Source organism: Triturus cristatus, chromosome 5_1, assembly GCF_964204655.1.
Source record: "Triturus cristatus chromosome 5_1, aTriCri1.1, whole genome shotgun sequence".
In the NCBI taxonomy this organism is placed as follows: Eukaryota; Metazoa; Chordata; class Amphibia; order Caudata; family Salamandridae; genus Triturus; species Triturus cristatus.
Genome location: NC_140587.1, coordinates 48,180,379 through 48,203,522, shown reverse-complemented (window position 1 = coordinate 48,203,522; position 23,144 = coordinate 48,180,379). Strand labels below are relative to the sequence as shown.

At 46.0% G+C, this 23,144-nt stretch overlaps 1 protein-coding gene across 2 annotated transcripts in view; it reads right to left on the bottom strand.

Moving 5' to 3' along the window:
- Positions 1–22,076, bottom strand: part of LOC146830133 (embryonic protein UVS.2-like) — an 81,508-nt gene extending 59,432 nt beyond the window's left edge. The window contains exons 1-5 of one of the 2 annotated variants that reach the window (XM_085604015.1): positions 21,927–22,076; positions 10,691–10,715; positions 9,901–9,966; positions 5,530–5,670; positions 5,310–5,427 (exon numbers count right to left, since the gene is read on the bottom strand). In XM_085604015.1, coding sequence (XP_085460141.1) covers positions 5,310–5,427; positions 5,530–5,670; positions 9,901–9,966; positions 10,691–10,715; positions 21,927–21,995 — 419 coding nt within the window. In that variant the 5' untranslated portion in view covers positions 21,996–22,076. Of the gene's footprint in view, positions 1–5,309; positions 5,428–5,529; positions 5,671–9,672; positions 9,701–9,900; positions 9,967–10,690; positions 10,716–21,926 lie in introns of those variants that run through there. The other variant, XM_085604017.1, reaches the window with a different exon arrangement.
- Positions 22,077–23,144: the final 1,068 nt, after the last annotated feature.

The following is a 23,144-nucleotide window of genomic DNA, read 5'->3' as shown; positions in this document are numbered from 1 at the left end:
ATTCTCCCACACATTCCACAGTAGATTGGACCAGGTCCGGATGAGCTTATTTGTTTTCTTAACTAGCGGATTTGTTTCCTGCCTAACCCACGTGAATGTTAGCAGGAAATGTTCGGACCAGGGTAAGGGAATAGGTTGAGAGGCAATCAGAGATTGAATGTTAGAAAAAATAGGGTCCAATAAGTGGCTTTTATTATGTGTCTACTGCCCATAGAAAACCTTTTACTGAGAGTCTACTGCCCATGGAAAGCCCTTCAGTGAGACTCTACTGCCCATGGAAAGTCTTTCACTGAGAGTCCACTGCCCATGGAAAGTCTTTCACTGAGAGTCGACTGCCCATGGAAAGTCTTTCACTGAGAGTCTACTGCCCATGGAAAGCCTTTTACTAGGAGTCTACTGCCCGTGGAAAGTCTTTCACTGAGAGTCCATTGCCCATGGAAAGCCTTTCACTGAGAGTCCATTGCCCATTCCATGCAAAGCTTTTCACTGAGAGTCATCTGCCCATGGAAAGTCTTTCACTCAGAGTCTACTGCCCATGGAAAGCCTTTCACTGAGAGTCATCTGCCCATGGAAAGTCTTTCACTCAGAGTCTACTGCCCATGGAAAGCCTTTCACTGAGAATCATCTGCCCATGGAAAGTCTTTCACTCAGAGTCTACTGCCCATGGAAAGCCTTTGACTGAGAGTCCCCTGCCCATGGAAAGTCTATCACTAAGAGTCCATTGCCCATGGATAATCTTTCACTGAGAGTCCATTGCCATCGGAAAGGTGTTTCACTGAGAGTCTACTGCCCATCGCAGGTCTTTCACTGAGAGTCCACTGCCCATGGAAAGCCTTTCAGTGACAGTCTACTGTTCAGGGAAAGCTTTTTACTGAGATCTACTGCCCATGGAAAGCCTTTTACTGAGAGTCTACTGCCCATGGAAAGTCTTTCATTGAGAGTCCACTGCCTATGGAAAGTCTTTCACTGAGAGTCCACTTCCCATGGAAAGCCTTTCAGCGAGAATCTATTGCCCATGGAAAGGCTTTTTCTGAGAGTCTACTGCCCATGGAAAGTCTTTCACTGAGAGTTGACTGCCCATGGAAAGTCTTTCACTGAGAGTCTACTGCCCATGGAAAGCCTTTTACTAGGAGTCTACTGCCCGTGGAAAGTCTTTCACTGAGAGTCCATTGCCCATGGAAATCCTTTCACTGAGAGTCCATTGCCCATTCCTTGCAAAGCTTTTCACTGAGAGTCATCTGCCCATGGAAAGTCTTTCACTCTGAGTCTACTGCCCATGGAACGCCTTTCACTGAGAGTCATCTGCCCATGGAAAGTCTTTCACTCAGAGTCTACTGCCCATGGAAAGCCTTTGACTGAGAGTCCCCTGCCCATGGAAAGTCTATCACTGAGAGTCCATTGCCCATGGATAATCTTTCACTGAGAGTCCATTGCCATCGAAAGGTATTTCACTGAGAGTCTACTGCCCATCGCAGGTCTTTCACTGAGAGTCCACTGCCCATGGAAAGCCTTTCAGTGACAGTCTACTGTTCAGGGAAAGATTTTTACTGAGATCTACTGCCCATGGAAAGCCTTTTACTGAGAGTCTACTGCCCATGGAAAGTCTTTCACTGAGAGTCCACTGCCTATGGAAAGTCTTTCACTGAGAGTCCACTTCCCATGGAAAGCCTTTCAGCGAGAGTCTATTGCCCATGGAAAGCCTTTCAGTGACAGTCTACTGTTCAGGGAAAGCTTTTTACTGAGATCTACTGCCCATGGAAAGCCTTTTACTGACAGTCCACTGCCTATGGAAAGTCTTTCACTGAGAGTCCACTTCCCATGGAAAGCCTTTCAGCGAGAGTCTATTGCCCATGGAAAGGCTTTTTCTGAGAGTCTACTGCCCATGGAAAGTCTTTCACTGAGAGTCTACTGCCCATGGAAAGCCTTTTACTGAGAGTCTACTTCCCATAGAAAACCTTTCAGTGAGAGTCTACTGCCCATTGAAAGCCTTTTACTGAGAGTCTACTGCCCATCGAAAGTCTATCATTGAGAGTCTACTGCCCATGGAAAGCCTTTCACTGAGAGTACACTGCCCATGAAAAGCCTTTCAGTGAGAGTCTACTGCCCATGGAAAGCATTTTACTGAGAATCTACTGCCAATGGAAAGCCTTTCACTGAGAATCATCTGCCCATGGAAAGTCTTTCACTGAGAGTCTACTGCCCACGGAAAGCCTTTTACTGAGAGTCTACTGCCCATGGAAAGTCTTTCACTGAGAGTCCACTGCCCATGGAAAATCTTTCACTGAGAGTCCACTGCCCATGGAAAGCTTTTCAGCGAGAGTCTACTGCCCATGGAAAGCCTTTTACTGAGAGTCTACTGCCCATGGAAAGCCTTTTAGTGAGAGTCTACTGCCCATGGAAAGTCTTTCACTGAGAGTCTACTGCCCACGGAAAGCCTTTTACTGAGAGTCTACTGCCCATGGAAAGTCTTTCACTGAGAGTCCACTGCCCATGGAAAATCTTTCACTGAGAGTCCACTGCCCATGGAAAGCTTTTCAGCGAGAGTCTACTGCCCATGGAAAGCCTTTTACTGAGAGTCTACTGCCCATGGAAAGCCTTTCAGTGAGAGTCCACTGCCCATGGAAAATCTTTCACTGAGAGTCCACTGCCCATGGAAAGCCTTTCAGTGAGAGTCTACTGCCCATGGAAAGGCTTTTACTGAGAGTCAACTGCCCATGGAAAGCCTTTTACTGAGAGTCTACTGCCCATGGAAAGTCTTTTACTGAGAGTCCACTGCCCATGGAAAATCTTTCACTGAGAGTCCACTGCCCATGGAAAGCTTTTCAGCGAGAGTCTACTGCTCATGGAAAGCCTTTTACTGAGAGTCTACTGCCCATGGAAAGTCTTTCACTGAGAGTCTACTGCCCATGGAAAGCCTTTTACTGAGAGTCTACTTCCCATAGAAAACCTTTCAGTGAGAGTCTACTGCCCATTGAAAGCCTTTTACTGAGAGTCTACTGCCCATCGAAAGTCTATCATTGAGAGTCTACTGCCCATGGAAAGCCTTTCACTGAGAATACACTGCCCATGAAAAGCCTTTCAGTGAGAGTCTACTGCCAATGGAAAGCATTTTACTGAGAGTCTACTGACCATGGAAAGCTTTTCACTGAGAATCATCTGCCCATGGAAAGTCTTTCACTGAGAGTCTACAGCCCATGGAAAATCTTTCACTGAGAGTCCACTGCCCATGGAAAGCTTTTCAGCGAGAGTCTACTGCCCATGGAAAGCCTTTTACTGTGAGTCTACTGCCCATGGAAAGTCTTTCACTGAGAGTCCACTGCCCATGGAAAATCTTTCACTGAGAGTCCACTGCCCATGGAAAGCTTTTCAGCGAGAGTCTACTGCCCATGGAAAGCCTTTTACTGAGAGTCTACTGCCCATGGAAAGCCTTTTAGTGAGAGTCTACTGCCCATGGAAAGCATTTTACTGAGAGTCTCCTGCCCATGGAAAGCCTTTCACTGAGAATCATCTGCCCATGGAAAGTCTTTCACTGAGAGTCTACTGCCCACGGAAATCCTTTTACTGAGAGTCTACTGCCCATGGAAAGTCTTTCACTGAGAGTCCACTGCCCATGGAAAGCCTTTCAGTGAGAGTCTACTGCCCATGGAAAGCCTTTTACTGCGAGTCAACTGCCCATGGAAAGTCTTTTACTGAGAGTCTACTGCCCATGGAAAGTCTTTCACTTAATTTCTACTGCCAATAGACGGGCATTTCCCACTGATAGATTTCAGCCCTTGAGGGTCATATCTCAGTAGAGGATCTATCACTAACACGCCACAGACCACGGACAGCCCTTTGATGAGTGCTCACACCCCGTGGAGGACCATCTCTCACCAAGAACAAACAGCCCATGATTGGTCTATCATTTAAAATCCACCACACATGAGGGGTCTTTCACTGTTAGTCCGCAATCCAAAGAGGGTCATCATGGACAGTCCTGGACCCATGAATGGCCTCACACGTAGAGAACACAACCCCTGAGGATACCTCAGTGAGAGCCCACAGAACATGGATGGTCATTCTCTGAGGCAACAAAAATCATAGAGGGTCACTAGGTGGTAGTTAGCAGTTCAGTGATGATCACTAACTGAGGGCTTGCAGCCGACGTAAGGTAATTGTTCTTTTTAGGGTTTTGTACCATGTTATCAAGTTGTTTTTTATATTGACCTAAAACGATCAAGAGTATAGACATATTATTCTAAACTAAATATCTACGTTCAGTCCTTGGTGTGTCCTGTGCTCTTACCCATCCACATGCAGGGTCTGAAGGTCATGAGTCTATCTGATGGAGCCCTATCTGGTGTGATGCTGAATGTAGGGTCAGTCCTTAGGGTGTCCTGTTCTCTTACCCATCCACCGGCAGGGTCTGAAGGTCATGAGTCTATGGGATGGATCTGGTGTGATGCTGAATGTAGGGTCAGTCCTTTGGGTGTCCTGTACTCTTACCCCGCCGCACAAAGTATCTGGAGGTCATGGGTCTATCTCATGGATCCCTATCTGGTGTGATGCTGAATGTAGGGTCAGTCCTTAGGGTGCCATGTACTCTTACCCATCCGCAGAAAGTATCTGGAGGTACTGAGTCTATCGGATGGAGCCCTATCTGATGTGATGCTGAATGTAGGGTCAGTCCTTAGGGTGCCATGTACTCTTACCCATCCGCAGAAAGTATCTGGAGGTACTGAGTCTATCTGATGGAGCCCTATCTGATGTGATGCCGAATGTAGGGTCAGTCCTTAGGGTGTCATGTACTCTTACCCATCCACAGGCAGGGTCTGGAGGTACTGAGTCTATCTGATGGAGCCCTATCTGATGTGATGCCGAATGTAGGGTCAGTCCTTAGGGTGCCATGTACTCTTACCCATCCGCAGAAAGTATCTGGAGGTCATGAGTCTATCTGATGGAGCCCTATCTGATGTGATGCCGAATGTAGGGTCAGTCCTTAGGGTGCCATGTACTCTTACCCATCCGCAGAAAGTATCTGGAGGTCATGAGTCTATCTGATGGAGCGCTACCTGGTTTGATGCTGAATGTAGGGTCAGTCCTTAGGGTGACATGTACTCTTACCCATCCGCAGAAAGTATCTGGAGGTCATGAGTCTATCTGATGGACCCCTACCTGGTTTGATGCTGAATGTAGGGTCAGTCCTTAGGGTGTCATGTGCTCTTACCCATCCACAGGCAGGGTCTGGGGGTAATGAGTCTATCTGATGGACCCCTACCTGGTTTGGTGCTGAATGTAGGGTCAGTCCTTAGGGTGTCATGTGCTCTTACCCACTATCAGGAAGGATCTGCAGGTAATTTGGTTCCACCGTGTGGGTCACAAAGCGGATGCAGGTCACTGTTGCAAACTCACTCATTGCATTGGTAATGGTAGCCACATCTTCAGCACCTGAGGGACAACAGAGGAAAGGAGAGGCTCACATAAGGGGAAGCAACCTGGAAAGGTTTCAGTTCAAGACAAGGTTGGGCCTTGGTATAAAAGTGAACTCACTGTAAGTGGGATCGAGGGTGTAGGGCACAGGGACAGTCCCATCACTGGATTTCGGCCAGAAGCAGCTGTTGTCTGGACATACGAGGGCACTGCGGCCTGGGCGGATGGCAATGTCCCCCTCGTGGATCAGCTGTGAGCTGCCTACAACAGTAAAACACAGAGGGAGTAGTCAGTGCCTGAAGCAAGAGCACACGGAAGGGAAGGAAGCTGATTTTAGACCTAAAGGACAAACACAAGAACCATTCGTGGCCAAGGAGGAGGTGTCGTTCCCGGTCAAACCCCAAACCGTGGCCTAAGCGCCTACTTAGGAACACGAATTACCCTAAGGACGAAAAAAGGCCTCAGCACACAGGCATGCGCAGAGAGTGATGGCAGCTGTGAATCTTTACTGGGGGTGGCTTCCTGTGTCTTACATTCCTATAGTGTTGTCATCTTGTTATAGCCGGAGTGATTTATGGCACCGCTTAACGCATTTCACTGACTTGCCATAATAAGATCAGGAATATTAAGACAGAAAAATCAGATTAAAAGCTGCGATGGGTTGCTGCCTTCTAAGCGCTTTATGACTTCTTTCAGCAAACACCAGCTGTGACGTCACACATGTTGTCAGAGGCAGCCCTTTCACCCTGTCCCTATCGTGTAATTCTTTTTCCACACATTTGTATTACGTCTTTAAATCTAAATTAGGCCTGTACACGTCATTATCCCTGTTACATACAAGTATTAACCAATATTTAGAATGATTTGAATATTCACTGATTGAACTTGACCAACGAGCAGGTTCAATTTACTCAATTTGTAGCACACAAAGATTATTTAATTTTCACTAATATAATTGTATTCCTTTTTTTTTTTTTTTTTGTTTTAAATTTTTATTGTTTTTTTTCCGTACACATTACATCAAAATAATTTGCACATATCATTAAACAATACAAGGGAGGAACATTGATAGAGAAAAGAACCAAAGACCCAATGATTTACATTCCCTAAAACAATCTCCCTATATTCAGGGAGTCTCCTTCCATCTCCTCACAGGTTCCCATATACGCTTACCTAAGGCTCTACCCTTTCTGGATACGCTCTAAATAGCTCTAAGACACAGATAATAAAGAATATTCAGACGACCTGTAATGATGGGACAGTAGTGGATTCAGCGATCTATTTAGGTATCAACATTTCGGCAGATGTAGGAAAGATCGTGAAGCAAAATATTGAGCCAATAATGGTAAAATGTAAGAAAGATCTTGACAGGATCCACAATCTTCATCTTTCCTTGGTGGGTCGATCAAATGTGATTAAAATGCTTATTCTGCCCAAATTTCTTTATTTATTTAGGACAATTCCTCTGTTATTCGAAGGTAAATGGTTTCTGGCAATTGAACACTTGATTAATAAATTTATTTGGGCACAAGGGAAAACCAGGAGGGCACTACGGTTCCTATCTCTATCTAGGGATAGGGGGGGCTGGGCAGTACCGGACTTTAAGTTATATTACTGGGCATCAGCCATACAATATATGAGGGGGCTGATGGGAGGAGACAATTCAGATATTCAGATTAAATCAGACTCAACTGATATTTATGCATTGCTTAGAGGGGAAGATGCCGGCAATTGTTTTTTGAAATATACAGACCATGGGTATTATAAACGAACAAAATTTAAGACACTATTAGCAGGATTTAAAATTTGGGCAGCATTGAGTAAAAAACTTGGGATGGGTAGATTTAATGCTTACATTAGGATAGAGGGGAATAAATCTCTTCCAGTAGAGATATTTGCGGACAGGATCATGAGTGATTGGGGACGGCGGGGGATCTGTAAATTTGGGGATTTTATGGGAGATCAAGGTTTCTTAGAGTTCTCGGAGCTTCAAGGGAAGTATGGTTTTCCTAGGAATAATTTCTTTAAGTTTCTACAAGTTCGGAGCTACCTGCAGAATAAGAAGGGTGGGTTAGCTGGGTTTAGTAAAAATAGGATTTTCGACATGATTGAGTCTGGAGCAGACTGTTCCATAAAGAAAATTTATGCTGAGTTGTCTTTATTAAAAAGTGATGATTTGGAAAAATTTGGAAAGAAATGGGGCGATAAACTTCAGATCGATCAGGACTGCTTCCAGGACTCTCTTGAATTAGGGCGGACCATACTTTGCTCGGCAGCCCTACAGTCTCAGAATTACAAGACGATTTATTCATTATACCATACTCCCGATAGGATTCTTAAATGGGGGGGCACGACGGGAATTACTTGCCCCCGATGCAACAGTAGTGAGGCTGATATTGTTCATATTTTTGCAGTGTGTCCCCATCTCAATCTTTTGATTAAGGCTATTGAATCTTTTCTAGATACAAGTTTAGGAATTAATGTTGTCCTTACACCAGTATGGATCCTTCTGGGAGTAGGAGGGGCAGAGGAGGAATCTGCCTCATCTCTTTTTCTGTTTGTGGCTATGTCCGTTTATAGAATATGTATTGCATCAGCCTGGTTGGATAAGACAGCTCCAACATTCCATCGATGGCTGGCCAGATTATTGGCAGCGTATAATTTGGAAAAAGGGATATACGATAGAAAGGGGGAAAAATATAATTGTATTCCGACAATCCTTCAAAATATTTACTTTTGTGGGCCAGTCATATGCTTTGATTAATAATAGTAGTTCCGTGGTGATGACATGATACATCTCTGCATGTTGTTTCCAGATGTTTCTATGCTATGAATTTGAATTGTATTCAGCAGGACTTTATTTCCCAGAATGCATTTATTTTTAAGTGTGCTATTCCACTCCTCTACATGTTTTCAAACGGATGGTACCTGTTCCCAGATATTCTATGTTTGTAAAATGTGAGCCAATGAGTATGTATTGAGAACAGATTGAGATGGCTGCTTCAATCTGCACTACAGGCTGCAGTGGCAGGCCCGAAACATGTTTAAAAGGGTACTTTAGTGGGCACCACAAGGAGTGCGGCTGCCCAGAGGTAGAGTTTATTGTACATGCTCTGGGTACACCTAGCACCAGTACAAGTAAGTTAAACGTGCCAATTAGGTGTAGGCCAATATGACCATGTTTTAGGGAGAGAGCAGATACACTTTACCACTGGTCAGCAGGAAAAAGTGCGCAGAGTCATAAAAGCCAATGAGTTCAGAACAGGACGGCAGAGGAAGGCAAACATGTGGAGTGACCCTGCAGAGAGGGCCACGTGCATCACCTTGGCTGTAGACACCTCGGCTCAGGCTCACAGCTGACTATCTTGCAACAAAGTGCAGCGCCCAGAGGCCTGAACTTATCTCTTAGTTTCAGTTCTGTTCTATTTGGTGATCTAGGGCTGTGCTGACTATGGTGTAACAGAGTCTAGTGCGCAGAGGCTTGCTTTTATGCTGGTTCAATATTGATCTCGAGGACACCTGGGATCAGGGTCTCAGCGGACCATCGTGTAAAAACGTCTAGCGCCCAGAAGCTCCATGTTATCTCTTACCCTGATTCTCTTTGGTGATGATCTGGAAGACATCTGGGCTCAGGGTCACGTGTAAGAAAGTCTAGCACGTAAAAGCTCAAGGTTTCCTCTTGCCCTGGTTCTCTTTTGTGATGAACCTGGAAGACGTCTGGGTTCATGGTCACAGTTGACTATCATGTAATAAAGTCTAGTGCCCAGAAGTATGAGGTTTACTCTTACCCTGATTCACTTTGGTGAGGATCTCGAAGACGTCTGGGCTCAGGGTCTCAGCTGTCTATCGTATAATAAAGTCTAGCACCCAGAAGCCCGAGGTTTTCTCTTACCCTGGTTCTCTCTGGTGATGATCTGGAAGACATCCGGGCTCAGGGTGACATGTTATAAAGTCTAGCGCCCAGAAACCCGAGCTTTTCTTTTGACTTAGTTCTCTCTGGTGGTGATGTGGAAGACGTCTGGGCTCAGTGTCATGTGTGATAAAGTCTAGTGCCCAAAAGCCCAAGGTTTTCTCTTACCTTGGTTTTCTTTGGTGATAATCTGGAAGACGTCTGGGCTCAGGGTCCCTCGTAATAAAGTCTAGCGCCCTGAAGTATGAGGTTTTCTCTACCCTAGCTCTCTTTGGTGATGATATGGAAGACATCTGGGCTAAGGCTGATGTGTAATAAAGTCTAGCGCCCAGAAGTATGAGGTTTTCTCTTACCTTGGTTCTCTTTGGTGATGATCTGGAAGACGTCTGGGCTCAGGGTGACGTGTAATAGAAGACCTCTGGGCTCAGGGTGACGTGTAATAAAGTCTAGCACCCAGAAGCATGAGGTTTTCTCTTACCCTGGTTCTCTTTTGTGATGATCTGGTAGACGTCTGGGCTCAGCATCATATCTGGCTATTGTCAATAAAGTCTAGCGCCCAGAAGCCCGAGCTTGTCTCTTACCTTGGTTCTCTTTGGTGATGATCTCGAAGACGTCTGGTATCAGGGGCTCCTCTGAGTGCCGGGTGTCTGGAAGAGAAGGCACATTCCCAGCATCACATTAGCTGCGCGTGCACAGGAATAGGCAGATTTAGAAAGCAATTATAAAAGATTAAATATTCACTGGGCCCAAATGTACATCTGTGTCTGTGCACAAAGTGTGCATTTCTGCCAACTCGCAAAAGTGTTCGTGCCCAGTGTGGATGGAGGTTTGAGAAATGCGCAGAGCCATGTAGGCGCTTGTAAATATGCTGCAAACTGGGAAAATGCGCAGGGCCACCTTGTTATGGGTCAGATGCTCTTAAAATGCGTGACATTCTAAATCCTTTCCCAAATACCGGTTCCAAATACACAATGGAGCGAGTCGATCAATAAAGCGCTCCATTTCTTTCAACTGGCCAATATGGTGCTTAGGGGTTTGCTTCTCTGTGGACGTTTTTGCCATTCTCAATTCCCGGTCTTGGTCACTTCATTTTGCCTGTACAGTCAGTGGTGTGAATGCTCCTCCTTTCACCCCCATACCTCGTGACTCAAAGCAGCATTATAATCATGCACAAGGCGCACCCGCACTCGACGCCCCTCATTCGGGGCCGCACATCTTCCTCTCTATCCCTTTTTAAACACGCAATCTGATTTAAAGGGATTAAGTAGATAGCACTCGATGCAGCCACCACCCGCGCCCAGAGTACAGCGCCTCGTTAGGTACAGGAGCTATGCTCAAGTGCAAAGATATCCCGACTAAAAATGTACTTACGATTTTTCTCCAGTTCATAGAAAATCTGCAAAAGAGAAAAATTACATTTCAATCAGTCAATGTAAGTTGAGAACTTTTGAACGTTAGGGAACCCTGAAGCCGTGTGTAAAAAGATGACGTAAGATGTTCTTTGGGTTGTATGTCAAGATATGGAAACGACAGACCTCGAGCTGCATGGGTATGGGCTGCAGGACATCGCCTTGCACATATCCTCAAGGTAAGAGGATATTGGGGAGCAGGGATCTCCTGTTCCGCTGCCTCCTCGTTGACTGTCCTTGTGCATACTGTGCAGCTGACATCTTGCTGTCAATATGGCTGCGGGTCGATACTGAAGAGCCCATATGGTGGTGAACACTGAGGCTCCTGGCATGGGTTGGCCCCTTGTGTCAAGCACTCAGGGTTGCACAGATGTCAAGTGTGAAGTCAGTGGTTCATGTACCTATCTGGATGCTGACTTCACTACTGAAGGAACGTTTCGGTAAAAAGTGTCACAAGAACAAATGGCCTTCAGCAGCACAGATGAGTTCGAGTATGTACAGGAGCTCGTTCAATGTAACAGAAGTGTCTATGGAGCTGTCCTTGTGCTATCTCAAGTAGGACCATCTAATGGCCGCACTAATCCTGATTTGGGTGCAAACTCTTCTTTGCACCCAAACGTGCGTGCTAATTCCATACCCACAGGATTTTAGCAAGCAAGATTTCTTACGCAAAATTAAGAAATCGCTAAATTAGCAATTCCTTAATTTAGCGATGGGATTTGGCTCATACATCCCGATTACTGATTTTTTAATCGCAAACGCTGGTATTTTGCGAATCGTAGCGTTTGCGATTAAAAAATCATTTGATACATATGCCCCCAGGACACATTCAGCCAGGCCTGCACCGCACGTTGTTGTCTGCTTTCGATCCGCAACAACGTGCAGGCAGGGACGGGGCCTTCTCATGTCTGACTCCTGCTGGGCCATAACACAGGAATTTGAGGGGACATCAGGCCTCCCTTTGTTCGAGTCTCCTGGCTGGGAGCAGTCAGGAGACTCACACCTGATGCAAACAGGCTCGGGTTTCGAGATATGCGCGCGCTGTCACAATGTCAGATGTGTTGGTCTTTCCCAGTATTTACACAAAATAAATAGCATGTATATAGCGCTTACTACCCCTGAGGAGGCGGTGATATGATTTAAGTGCCACTATTTTTCCTTGTATAGTGCTACTTATCCCACTGCAGCGTGTCGGAGCGCTTTTCATCACAGGTAAATATTACATATACAATAAATCATCTGCATTTGTAAATCATTGTACAGAGTGTGTTACATAAAACAGTGGGGCATTACAAGGTGTAGAAGTCACATATTCTCTCCCATAGCTCACGGTGCTATGTCATTTGATGTTATATGATGTGCTTTGCACTAACCCTCGATGCTACTTTGAGTCAAAACTGAGGCTAAACAAAACACACATCTTTCCAGCAAGTGCATTAACCTCCAGAGTTATCTCACAATTATTATTCACTCAGATTCACTGGGAACGCACATATCCCTGCAGCAGGTGCATTAAATCCATAAGATATTTTAAAACACAGTCTTTGCAACCAATTAACCAGAGCAGGTTTACTGTCAGTTTCCTTCTTGTTGACACTTTCTTTATGGAAGAGTTTAATTAAAACTAAATGTATAAGTTGAGGGCTGAGGCCCAGATTTTGCGTCAGGGTTAAGTCACTTTTCTGGCACAACCCTGGTGCAAAATCTGTCTTGGGATTTACAGTTCCACGCACTGCCCTGATGAGTGTTTGAGCTTTTATTAATTGCCGTTCCTTCTTATTATAATACCGCTTTCAGTGCGCAGCTAAAGGTAATGCTTGCAACGGAAGCTTTGAAGGTGTCACTACGCTGTTCTTATATTAAAATGCCGCTTTCAGTACGCAGCTTGCTGTTAATTGCCGTTCCTTCTTCCTTTAAAATTCTTTCTTATTTAAAAATGCCGCTTTCAGTACGCAGCTTGCCGTTATTAATTGCCGTTCCTTCTTATTTTACAATCCGCTTTCAGCCCTATCAGAGTGCAGTCAGATGTGCAGCAGGTGCAGTGACACCGAGTCTTGCTTGAGCGATGGCCTAGCAGCAGCACAGCGGCCACAGACTGCTCTAAAGTCAGCCGTACCAAAGTGCAGTCAGACGTGCAGCAGGTGCAGTGTCACCGCGTCTTGCTTGAGCGATGGCCTAGCAGCAGCACAGCGGCCACAGACTGCTCTAAAGTCAGCCGTACCAAAGTGCAGTCACACGTACAGCAGGTGCAGTGGCACCACGTCTTGCTTAAGGGATCCAGATGAGTGTTTGAGCTTTTATTAATTGCCGTTCCTTCTTATTATAATACCGCTTTCAGTGCGCAGCTAAAGGTAATGCTTGCAACGGAAGCTTTGAAGGTGTCACTACGCTGTTCTTCTATTAAAATGCAGCTTTCAGTGCGCAGCTTGCTGTTTTGGCAACGGAAACTTTGAAGGTGTCACTACGCTGTTCTTATATTAAAATGCCGCTTTCAGTACGCAGCTTGCTGTTAATTGCCGTTCCTTCTTCCTTTAAAACTCTTTCTTATTTAAAAATGCCGCTTTCAGTACGCAGCTTGCCGTTATTAATTGCCGTTCCTTCTTATTTTACAATCCGCTTTCAGCCCTATCAGAGTGCAGTCAGATGTGCAGCAGGTGCAGTGGCACCGCGTCTTGCTTGAGCGATGGCCTAGCAGCAGCACAGCGGCCACAGACTGCTCTAAAGTCAGCCGTACCAAAGTGCAGTCAGACGTGCAGCAGGTGCAGTGTCACCGCGTCTTGCTTGAGCGATGGCCTAGCAGCAGCACAGCGGCCACAGACTGCTCTAAAGTCAGCCGTACCAAAGTGCAGTCAGACGTGCAGCAGGTGCAGTGTCACCGCGTCTTGCTTGAGCGATGGCCTAGCAGCAGCACAGCGGCCACAGACTGCTCTAAAGTCAGCCGTACCAAAGTGCAGTCACACGTACAGCAGGTGCAGTGGCACCACGTCTTGCTTAAGGGATCCAGATGAGTGTTTGAGCTTTTATTAATTGCCGTTCCTTCTTATTATAATACCGCTTTCAGTGCGCAGCTAAAGGTAATGCTTGCAACGGAAGCTTTGAAGGTGTCACTACGCTGTTCTTATATTAAATTGCCGCTTTCAGTACGCAGCTTGCAGTTAGAGCAACGGAAGCTTTGAAGGTGTCACTACGCTGTTATTATATTAAAATGCCGCTTTCAGTACGCAGCTTGCAGTTAGAGCAACGGAAGCTTTGAAGGTGTCACTACGCTGTTCTTATATTAAAATGCCGCTTTCAGTACGCAGCTTGCTGTTATTAATTGCTACTCATTCAATACTACTCGCTCTCTACTACTCTCTACTACACACACTACTCTAAAACTCATTCTCTACTACTCACTCTCTAATACTCTATACTACTCACTCTTTACTCCCTACTAGTCACTCTCTACTACTCACTCTCTACTACTCACTCTCTACTACTCACTCTCTACTACTCTCTATTCTCTACTCTCTATTCTCTACTCTTTACTCTACTACTCACTCTACTACAGACTCTCTACTACTCACCTCTACTACTCACCTCAACTACTCTCTACCCTCTACTCACTCTTTACTCATCTATACTACTCATTCTATGCAACTCACTCTACTACTCTCTACTACTCAATCACTACTAATCACTCTCTAATACTCACTCTATACTACTCTCTACTACTCACTCTACTTCTCTACTACTCTCTAATCACTCTCAACCACCCTCTACTGCTATCTACTCACTCTCTACTACTCACTCTCTACTTTCTACTACTCATTCTCTACTACTCACTCTACTACTAACTACTACTCACTTTCTACTACTCAATCACTATTACTCTATGCTATCCACTGTACTACTCACTCTCTATTACTCACTCTCTCCTACTCTCTACTAACTCTCTAATACTCTCTGCAATTCAATTTCTACTATCCACTCTCTATTACTCTAATACTCACTTTCTGCTACTCTAATACTCAATCTCTACTACTCACTCTCAAATACTCACTCTATACTACTACTCTCTACCTCTCCACCTCTCTCACTACCACTCTCTACACTTGCTTTAACATAAACGAAGGCGAGACCTATTGCATTTTCAATGCTTGTGTTTATTTCCCCCCCGCCCCCCCCGAACAATGGGCCTCATTTACGAGGAATTGGCGTAGGGCAGCACATCAAGTTTTCTTGCTGCGCTGTCCTACGCCAATGTGAAACGGGTGGAATGCACCGTATTTATGAAACAAGGTGCATTCCTGTTCTTTACCCCTGCGCTGATTAATTTGTTGCCTAGTTCCAACCTAAGCACCCTTGCACCAGGGTGCCTCCATTGCAGGCAGGATTGTTTTTGTGCAGGGAGGGGCACCTTCCTGCACAAAAACCATTGGGAGAGATGTATTCCTCTTGCTATGTGTGCTGCAGAGATTGTATGATAGAGGCACGCATGGCTTAATCACATGTGCCTCTACAACGCAGCTCGAACCCCAAATGCGTCCTAAAGACACATTCCTTTACCATGCATGCCTTTATCACACAATTTCATGGTAAAGCCATGAATGGTAAAGGGGTATGTGTGGCTAAAGTCGCCACTTCTCTGAACCCCTCCCCCGCCCTACAAACTCCCTACCTGCCCCCCTGTCCTGAGGCCCAAAACCTTCCTCCGATCCCCTCCTACTCACCGCGCTGTCCCTAAAACTACACCAACCCCTTCCACTGCCCTCAGGCCTAAAACCTTAACCCCTAATTTAAAAACCTATGCCGACCTCCCATAGCCCTAAAAACTACCCCGCCCACCCCTAAGCCCTAAAACGACTCCGCTAGCCCCTAAGCCCTAAAAACAACCTCAACTACCCATTCCCCTGCCCTGAGGCCTAAAACTCTGCTCCTTTAAATACACTACCCAACCCCCTCACACCCCACGCTGTCCCTATAACTACCCCGAACCCCCCATTGCCCTTAGGCCTAACACCCTAACCCCTAACTAAAACAAGCATTTGCAATGCAATAGGTCTCGCATTTACGTGAGTTTGAGCTATTGACATTGTAAATGACAATGCCTTTTATTTTTGTTTCTGTTTTTAAAACATAAATAAAAGGCATTGTTATTTACAATGCCAATAGCTCAAACTCGCGTAAATGCGAGACCTATTGCATTGCAAATGCTTGTTCTGGCTTGTATTAGGGCCTATGACACTCTTGCTACACCGCTGACATTGCAGTGCCTGTCTCATGGCCTCAAAGTGCTGTACAAACTGTACCTTTAAACGTCGGTGGCGATGACCTGTCACCCCAGCGGTGAGTTTACAGGAAGCTCCTTCAGCTGTGCCAGGAGCTGCGGCCGCCATGTCGTCTCCACTGGAGCAGGAGATGTGAAGACCTCATATATGTAAAACTGTCACTGACATACTTCCCTGCTCAAGTGTGCTCTCTATGAAGCACACCTGAGAGGCCTTACATGTACACTGGGCAGTGTGATACTGTCACTGATATACTCACCTGTATAGGTGCGCTCTCTATGAAACATACCTGAGAGTCATTACATGTACTCAGGGCTGTGTGATACTGTCACTCACACACTCTCCTGCACAGGTGCGCTGTCTGTGAAGCACACCTGAGAGGCGTCACATGTACACAGGGCTGTGTAATACTGTCACTGATACACTCTCGTGTTCAGGTGCACTCTCTATGAAATATACCTGAGAGTCATTACATGTACTCGGGGCTGTGTAATACTGTCACTGAGATACTCTGCAGTACAGGTGCGCTCTCTCTGAAGCACACCTGAGAGTCATTACATGTACTCAGGGCAGTGTGATACTGTCACTGAAATACTCACCTGTACAGGTGCGCTCTCTCTGAAGCACACCTGAGAGTCATGACATGTACTCAAGGCTATGTGATACTGTCACTGACATACTCCCCTGCTCAAGAGGGCGCACTATGACACACACCTGAGAGGCCTTACATATACACAGGGCTGTGTAATACTGTCTCTGATACACTCTCCTGTTCAGGTGCACTCTCTATGACACACACCTGAAAGTCATTACATGTACTCAGGCGTTTGTAATACTGTCACTGAGATACTCTGCAGTACAGGTGCGCTCTCTATGAAACACACCTGAGAGTCATGACATGTACTCAGGGCTATGTGATACTGTCACTGACATACTCCCCTGCTCAAGAGGGCACTCTATGACACACACCTGAGAGGCCATACATGTTCACAGGGCTGTGTAATACTGTCACTGATATACTCACCTGTACAGGTGCGCTCTCTATGAAACACACCTGAGAGTCATTACATGTACCCAGGGCTAGGTAGTACTGTCACTGACACACTCTCCTGCACAGGTGCGCTGTGTGATGCACACCTGAGAGTCATTACATGTACTCAGGGCTATGCGATACTGTCAGTGATACACTCTCCTGCACAGGTGCGCTCTGTTAAGCACACCGCAGAGGAGTTACATGTACAGAGGGCTGTGTAATGCTGTCACTCATATACTCCCCAGCACAGGTGTGATCTCTGTGAAGCACACCTGAGAGGCGTTACATGCGCACAGGGCTATGTAATACTGTCACTCATATACTCTCCTGCGCAGGTGTGCTCTCTGTGAAGCACACCTGAGAGGCGTTACATGTGCACAGGTCTATGTAATACTGTCACTGATATACCCACCTGTACAGGTGCGCTCTCTATAAAACACTCCTGAGAGTCATGACATGTACTCAGGGCAGTGTGATACTGTCACTGACATACTCCCCTACTCAAGAGTGCACGCTATGAAACATACATGAGTCATTACATGTACTCAGGGCTATGTGATACTGTCACTGACATACTCCCCTACTCAAGAGTGCACGCTATGAAACATACATGAGTCATTACATGTACTCAGGGCTATGTGATACTGTCACTGATACACTTTCCGTAACAGGTGCATTCTTTGTGAAGCACACGTGAGAGGCGTCACATGTATACAGGGCTGTGTAATACTGTCTCTGATACACTCTCCTGTTCAGGTGCGCTCTCTATGAAACACACCTGAGAGTCATTACATGTACTCAGGGCTATGTGATACTGTCACTGACATACTCCCCTGCTCAAGAGGGCACCCTATGAAACACATCTGAGGGGCCTTACATGTACACAGGGCTGTGTAATATTGTCACTGATGTACTCACCTGTACAGGTGCGCTCTCTATAAAACATACCTGAGAGTCATTACATGTACTCAGGGCTATGTGATACTGTCACTGACATACTTCCCTGCTCAAGAGGGCACCCTATGAAACACATCTGAGGGGCCTTACATGTACACAGGGCTGTGTAATATTGTCACTGATGTACTCACCTGTACAGGTGCGCTCTCTATAAAACATACCTGAGAGTCATTACTCAGGGCTATGTGATACTGTCACTGACATACTTCCCTGCTCAAGAGGGCACGCTACGAAACATACATGAGTCATTATATGTACTCAGGGCTATGTGATACCGTCACTGATACACTCTCCTTTTCAACAGGTGCGCTCTCTGTGAAGCACACATGAGAGGCGTCACATGTACACAGGGCTGTGTAATACTGTCTCTGATACACTCTCCATTTCAGGTACGCTCTCTATGAAACATACCTGAGAGTCATTACATGTACTCAGGGCTGTGTAATACTGTTACTGAGATACTCTGCAGTACAGGTGCGCTCTCTATGAAACACACTTGAGAGTCATTACATGTACTCAGGGCTGTGTAATACTGTTACTGATATAGTCTACAATACAGTTGCGCGCTATGTGAAGCACACCTGAGAGGCCTTATATGTACACTGTGCTATGTAATACTGTCACTTATGTACTGTGCTGTACAGGTGCACTTTCTGTGAAGCACACCTGAGAGGCCTTACATGTACACTGTGCTATGTAATACTGTCACTGATACACTCTCCTGCACAGGTGCGCTCTGTGAAGCACACCTGAGAGGCATTACATGCACACAGGGCTGTGTAATACTGTCACTGATACACTCTCCTGCACAGGAACGCTCTGTGAAGCACACTACAGAGGCACTACATGTTCACAGGGCTGTGTAATACTGTCACTGATACACTCTCCTGCACGGTGCGCTCTGTGAAGCACACTGCAGAGGCATTACATGTTCACAGCGCTGTGTACTACTGTCACTGATACACTCTCCTGCACAGGTGCGCTCTCTGTGAAGCACACCTGAGAGGCATTACATGTACATGGGGCTGTGTAATACTGTCACTCATATACTCTGCTGTACAGGTGCACTGCAGACCTATGCATTATGGTTACTGCGTTTCTTCGGTCTGCAGGTTCCCTCACAGTCAGGTGCGGTACATCTGAGAGGCTTTATGTGCACATAGGTCCATATAATACTATTACTGCAGCTCTCACCTGCACAGGTGAAATTACAGTGATAGACACCTGAGAGCGTGCACCTGCACAGAACCACATATAACACTGTTAGTTCAGCTCTCACTTGCACAGGTGTACTTACAGTGATGCACACTTGAGAGTCTGCACCTGCACAGAACCGTAGATAACACTGTTAGTTCAGCTCTCACCTGCAGAGGTGTACTTACAGTGATGCACACCTGAGATTCTGCACCTACACAGAACCATATATAACACTGTTAGTTCAGCTCTCACCTGCACAGGTGTACTTACAGTGATGCACACCTGAGATTCTGCACCTACAAAGAACCATATATAACACTGTTAGTTCAGCTCTCCCCTGCACAGATGTACTTACAGTGAAGCACACCTGAGAGCCTGCACAGACCCATATATAACATTGTTAGTTCGGCTCTCACCTGCACAGGTGTACTCACAGTGAAGTACACCCGAGAGCCTTCACAGAACCATATATAACACTGTTAGTTCGGCTCTCACTTGCATAGGTGTACTTACAGTGATGCTCACCTGAGAGTCTGCTCCTACAGAGGACCATATATAACACTGTTAGTTCAGCTCTCACCTGCACAGGTGTACTTACAGTGATGAACACCTGACAGTCTATGCCTACACAGCACCATATATAACACTGTTAGTTCAGCTCTCACCTGCACAGGTGTACTTACAGTGATGCACACCTGAGATTCTGCACCTGCACAGAACCATAGATAACACCTTTAGTAAGGCTCTCACCTGCACAGGTGTACTTACAGTGAAGCACACCTGAGAGCCTGCACAGAACCATATATTACACTGATAGATCGGATCTCACCTGCAGAGGTGTACTTACAGTGCAGCACACCTGAGAGCCTGCACAGAACTATATATTACACTGTTAATTCGGCTTTCATCTACACAGGTGTACTTACAGTGATGCACACCTGAGAGTCTATGCCTACACAGAACCATATATAACACTGTTAGTTCGGCTCTCACCTGCACAGGTGTATTTACAGTGAGGCACACCTGACAGTCCACACCTACACAAAACCATAGATAACACCTTTAGCAAGGCTCTCACCTGCACAGGTGTACTAACAGTGATGCACACTTGAGAGTCTGCACCTGCACGGAACCATAGATAGCACTGTTAGTTCAGCTCTCACCTGCACAGTTTTACTTACAGTGATGCACACCTGACAGTCCACGCCTACACAGAATCATATATAACACTGTTAGTTCAGCTCTCACCTGCACAGGTGTACTTACAGTGATGCACACCTGAGAGTCTACGACTACACAGAACCATATATAACACTGTTAGTTCAGCTCTCTCCTGCACAGGTGTATTTACAGTGATGCACACCTGACAGTCTACGCCTACACAGAACCATAGATAACACCTGTAGAAAGGCTCTCACCTGCACAGGCGTACTTACAGTGATGCACACCTGACATTCAACGCCTACACAGAACCATAGATAACCCTTTTAGTAAGGCTCTCACCTGCACAGGTGTACTTACAGTGATGCACACCTGAGAGTCCATGCCTACACAGAACCCTAGATAACACCTTTATTAAGGCTCTCACCTGTACAGGTGTACTTACAGTGATGCACACCTGACAGTCCAAGCCTACACAGAACCATAGATAACACCTTTAGTAAGGCTCTCACCTGCACAGGTGTACTTACAGTGATGCACACCTGACAGTCCAAGCTTACAGTGAACCATAGATAACACCTTTAGTAAGGCTCTCACCTGCAGAGGTGTACTAACAGTGATGCACACCTGACAGTACACGCCTACAGAGAACCATAGAGAACACCTTTAGTAAGGCTCTCACCTGCACAGGTGTACATACAGGGATGCACACCTGACAGTCCACGCCTACAGAGAACCATATATAACACCTTTAGTAAGGCTCTCACCTGCACAGGTGTACTTACAGTGATGCACACCTTACCGTCTATGCCTACACGGAACCATAGATAACACCTTTAATAAGGCTCTCACCTGCACAGGTGTACTTACAGTGATGCACACCTGAGTGTCTGCATAGAACCATATATGCTATTGTTAGTCCGGCTCTCACCTGTACAGGTGTAATTACAGTGATGCGCTCCTGAAAGTCTATGCCTACACAGAACCATAGATAACACCTTTAGTAAGGCTCTCACCTGCACAGGTGTACTTACAGTGATGCACACCTGACAGTCCACACCTACACAAAATCATAGATAACACCTTTAGCAAGGCTCTTACCTGCACAGGTGTACTTACAGTGATGTACACCTGACAGTCTACGCCTACACAGAACCATAGATAACACCTTTAGTAAGGCTCTCACCTTCACAGGTGTACTTACAGTGATGCACACCTGACAGTCTATGCCTACACAGAACCATTTATAACACTGTTAGTTCAGCTCTCACCTGCACAGGTGTAATTACAGTGATCACTTACAGTGATGCACACCTGACAGTCTACACCTACAAAGATCCATATATAACACTGTTAGTCCGGCTCTCACCTGCACTGGTGTATTTACAGTGAAGCACACCTGAGATTCTGCACAGTACCATATACCATATATACCAATATTAATTCAACTCTCACCTGCATAGGTGTACTTACAGTGATGCACACCTGACAGTCAACCATACTCACATATAACACTGTTACTGCAGCTCTCACCTGTGTCTGCACTCAGCACTATATTCCATTGTTAAAGGGGGTCTCACCTGTACAGGTAAGCTCCAGCATGTGCTCATCAGGCACACTGCCACAAGGGTCCATGCTCGGGTGTCCATTCTCTGGTTCTGGAGCAGTGCTCGGGTCACCACCGGACAATGTTTCTTCCTTCAGAGGGATGCTTTGTTGACCCAAGACACAGTCCTTTATATACCCAGAAGAGGTCGAGCATCCTCCAGTCAGCCTACAGCCCCAAGGATGACGTCTCTTTCTGCACAGGTCACAAGGTGTGTCTGTCCTGAGGAGGATGCCTTGGGGTCGCATCTGAGGTGCCACAACCAAGATAATTATAAGCAGCTTTCAAGTGTGGAAAATTACATTTGTGAGAGACCCTGCACCGTGATATATTCGTGTTGTCTGTATTCTTTCTGTAGAGGGTGAATTTGTGATTGGACACAGGCGCACCTCCAGGGTTTGGCTCCTCAAACAACAACAAAAGTCCTCGAGGCACCGAATGACCCGGATTGGAGAAGATCAAGAGACACAAAAAGTGCATCTGATGAGCTGGGCTTGGGTCTGGAGAGCAGATTTAATTTTTCAAGCAAAGTTAGTTAGCTTTGTAGGTGGATCAGAGTTAAACAGCTGTTGATGGAAGGCAGGGCGAGAGGTTGAAAGGAAGAGTGTAATGACGAAAGGCAGAGGAGTAGGATGAAAGGCTGAGTAGTAGGAAGAAAGGAAGAGTGGGAGGATGAAGGCAGAGTGGGAGGATGAAAGGAAGAGTGGGAGGATGAAAGGATGAGTATAAGAACGAAAGGCAGAGGAGTAGGATGAAAGGCAAAGGAGCAGAATGAAAGGCAGAGTAGTAGGAAGAAAGGAAAAGTGGGAAGATGAAAGGAAGGGTGGAAGGATGAAAGGATTAAATGATGAGTACAAGAACGAAAGGCAGAGGGGTAGGATGAAAGGCAGAATAGGAAGTGGGACTAGTGGGACTATGAAAGGTATGGTGGGCGGATGGAAGCAAGGGTGGGAGTATGAAAGGAAGGGTGGAAGAATGAAAGGCATGGTGGGAGGATGAAAGGAAGGGTGGGAGGATGAAAGGAAGGAAGGAAGAATGAAAGGGATGGTGGTGGATGAAAGGCATGGTGGGAGGATGAAAGGAAGGAAGGAAGAATGAAAGGGATGGTGGTGGATGAAAGGAAGGGTGGAAGAATGAAAGGCATGGTGGGCGGATGAAAGGAAGGGTGGAAGAATGAAAGGCATGGTGGGAG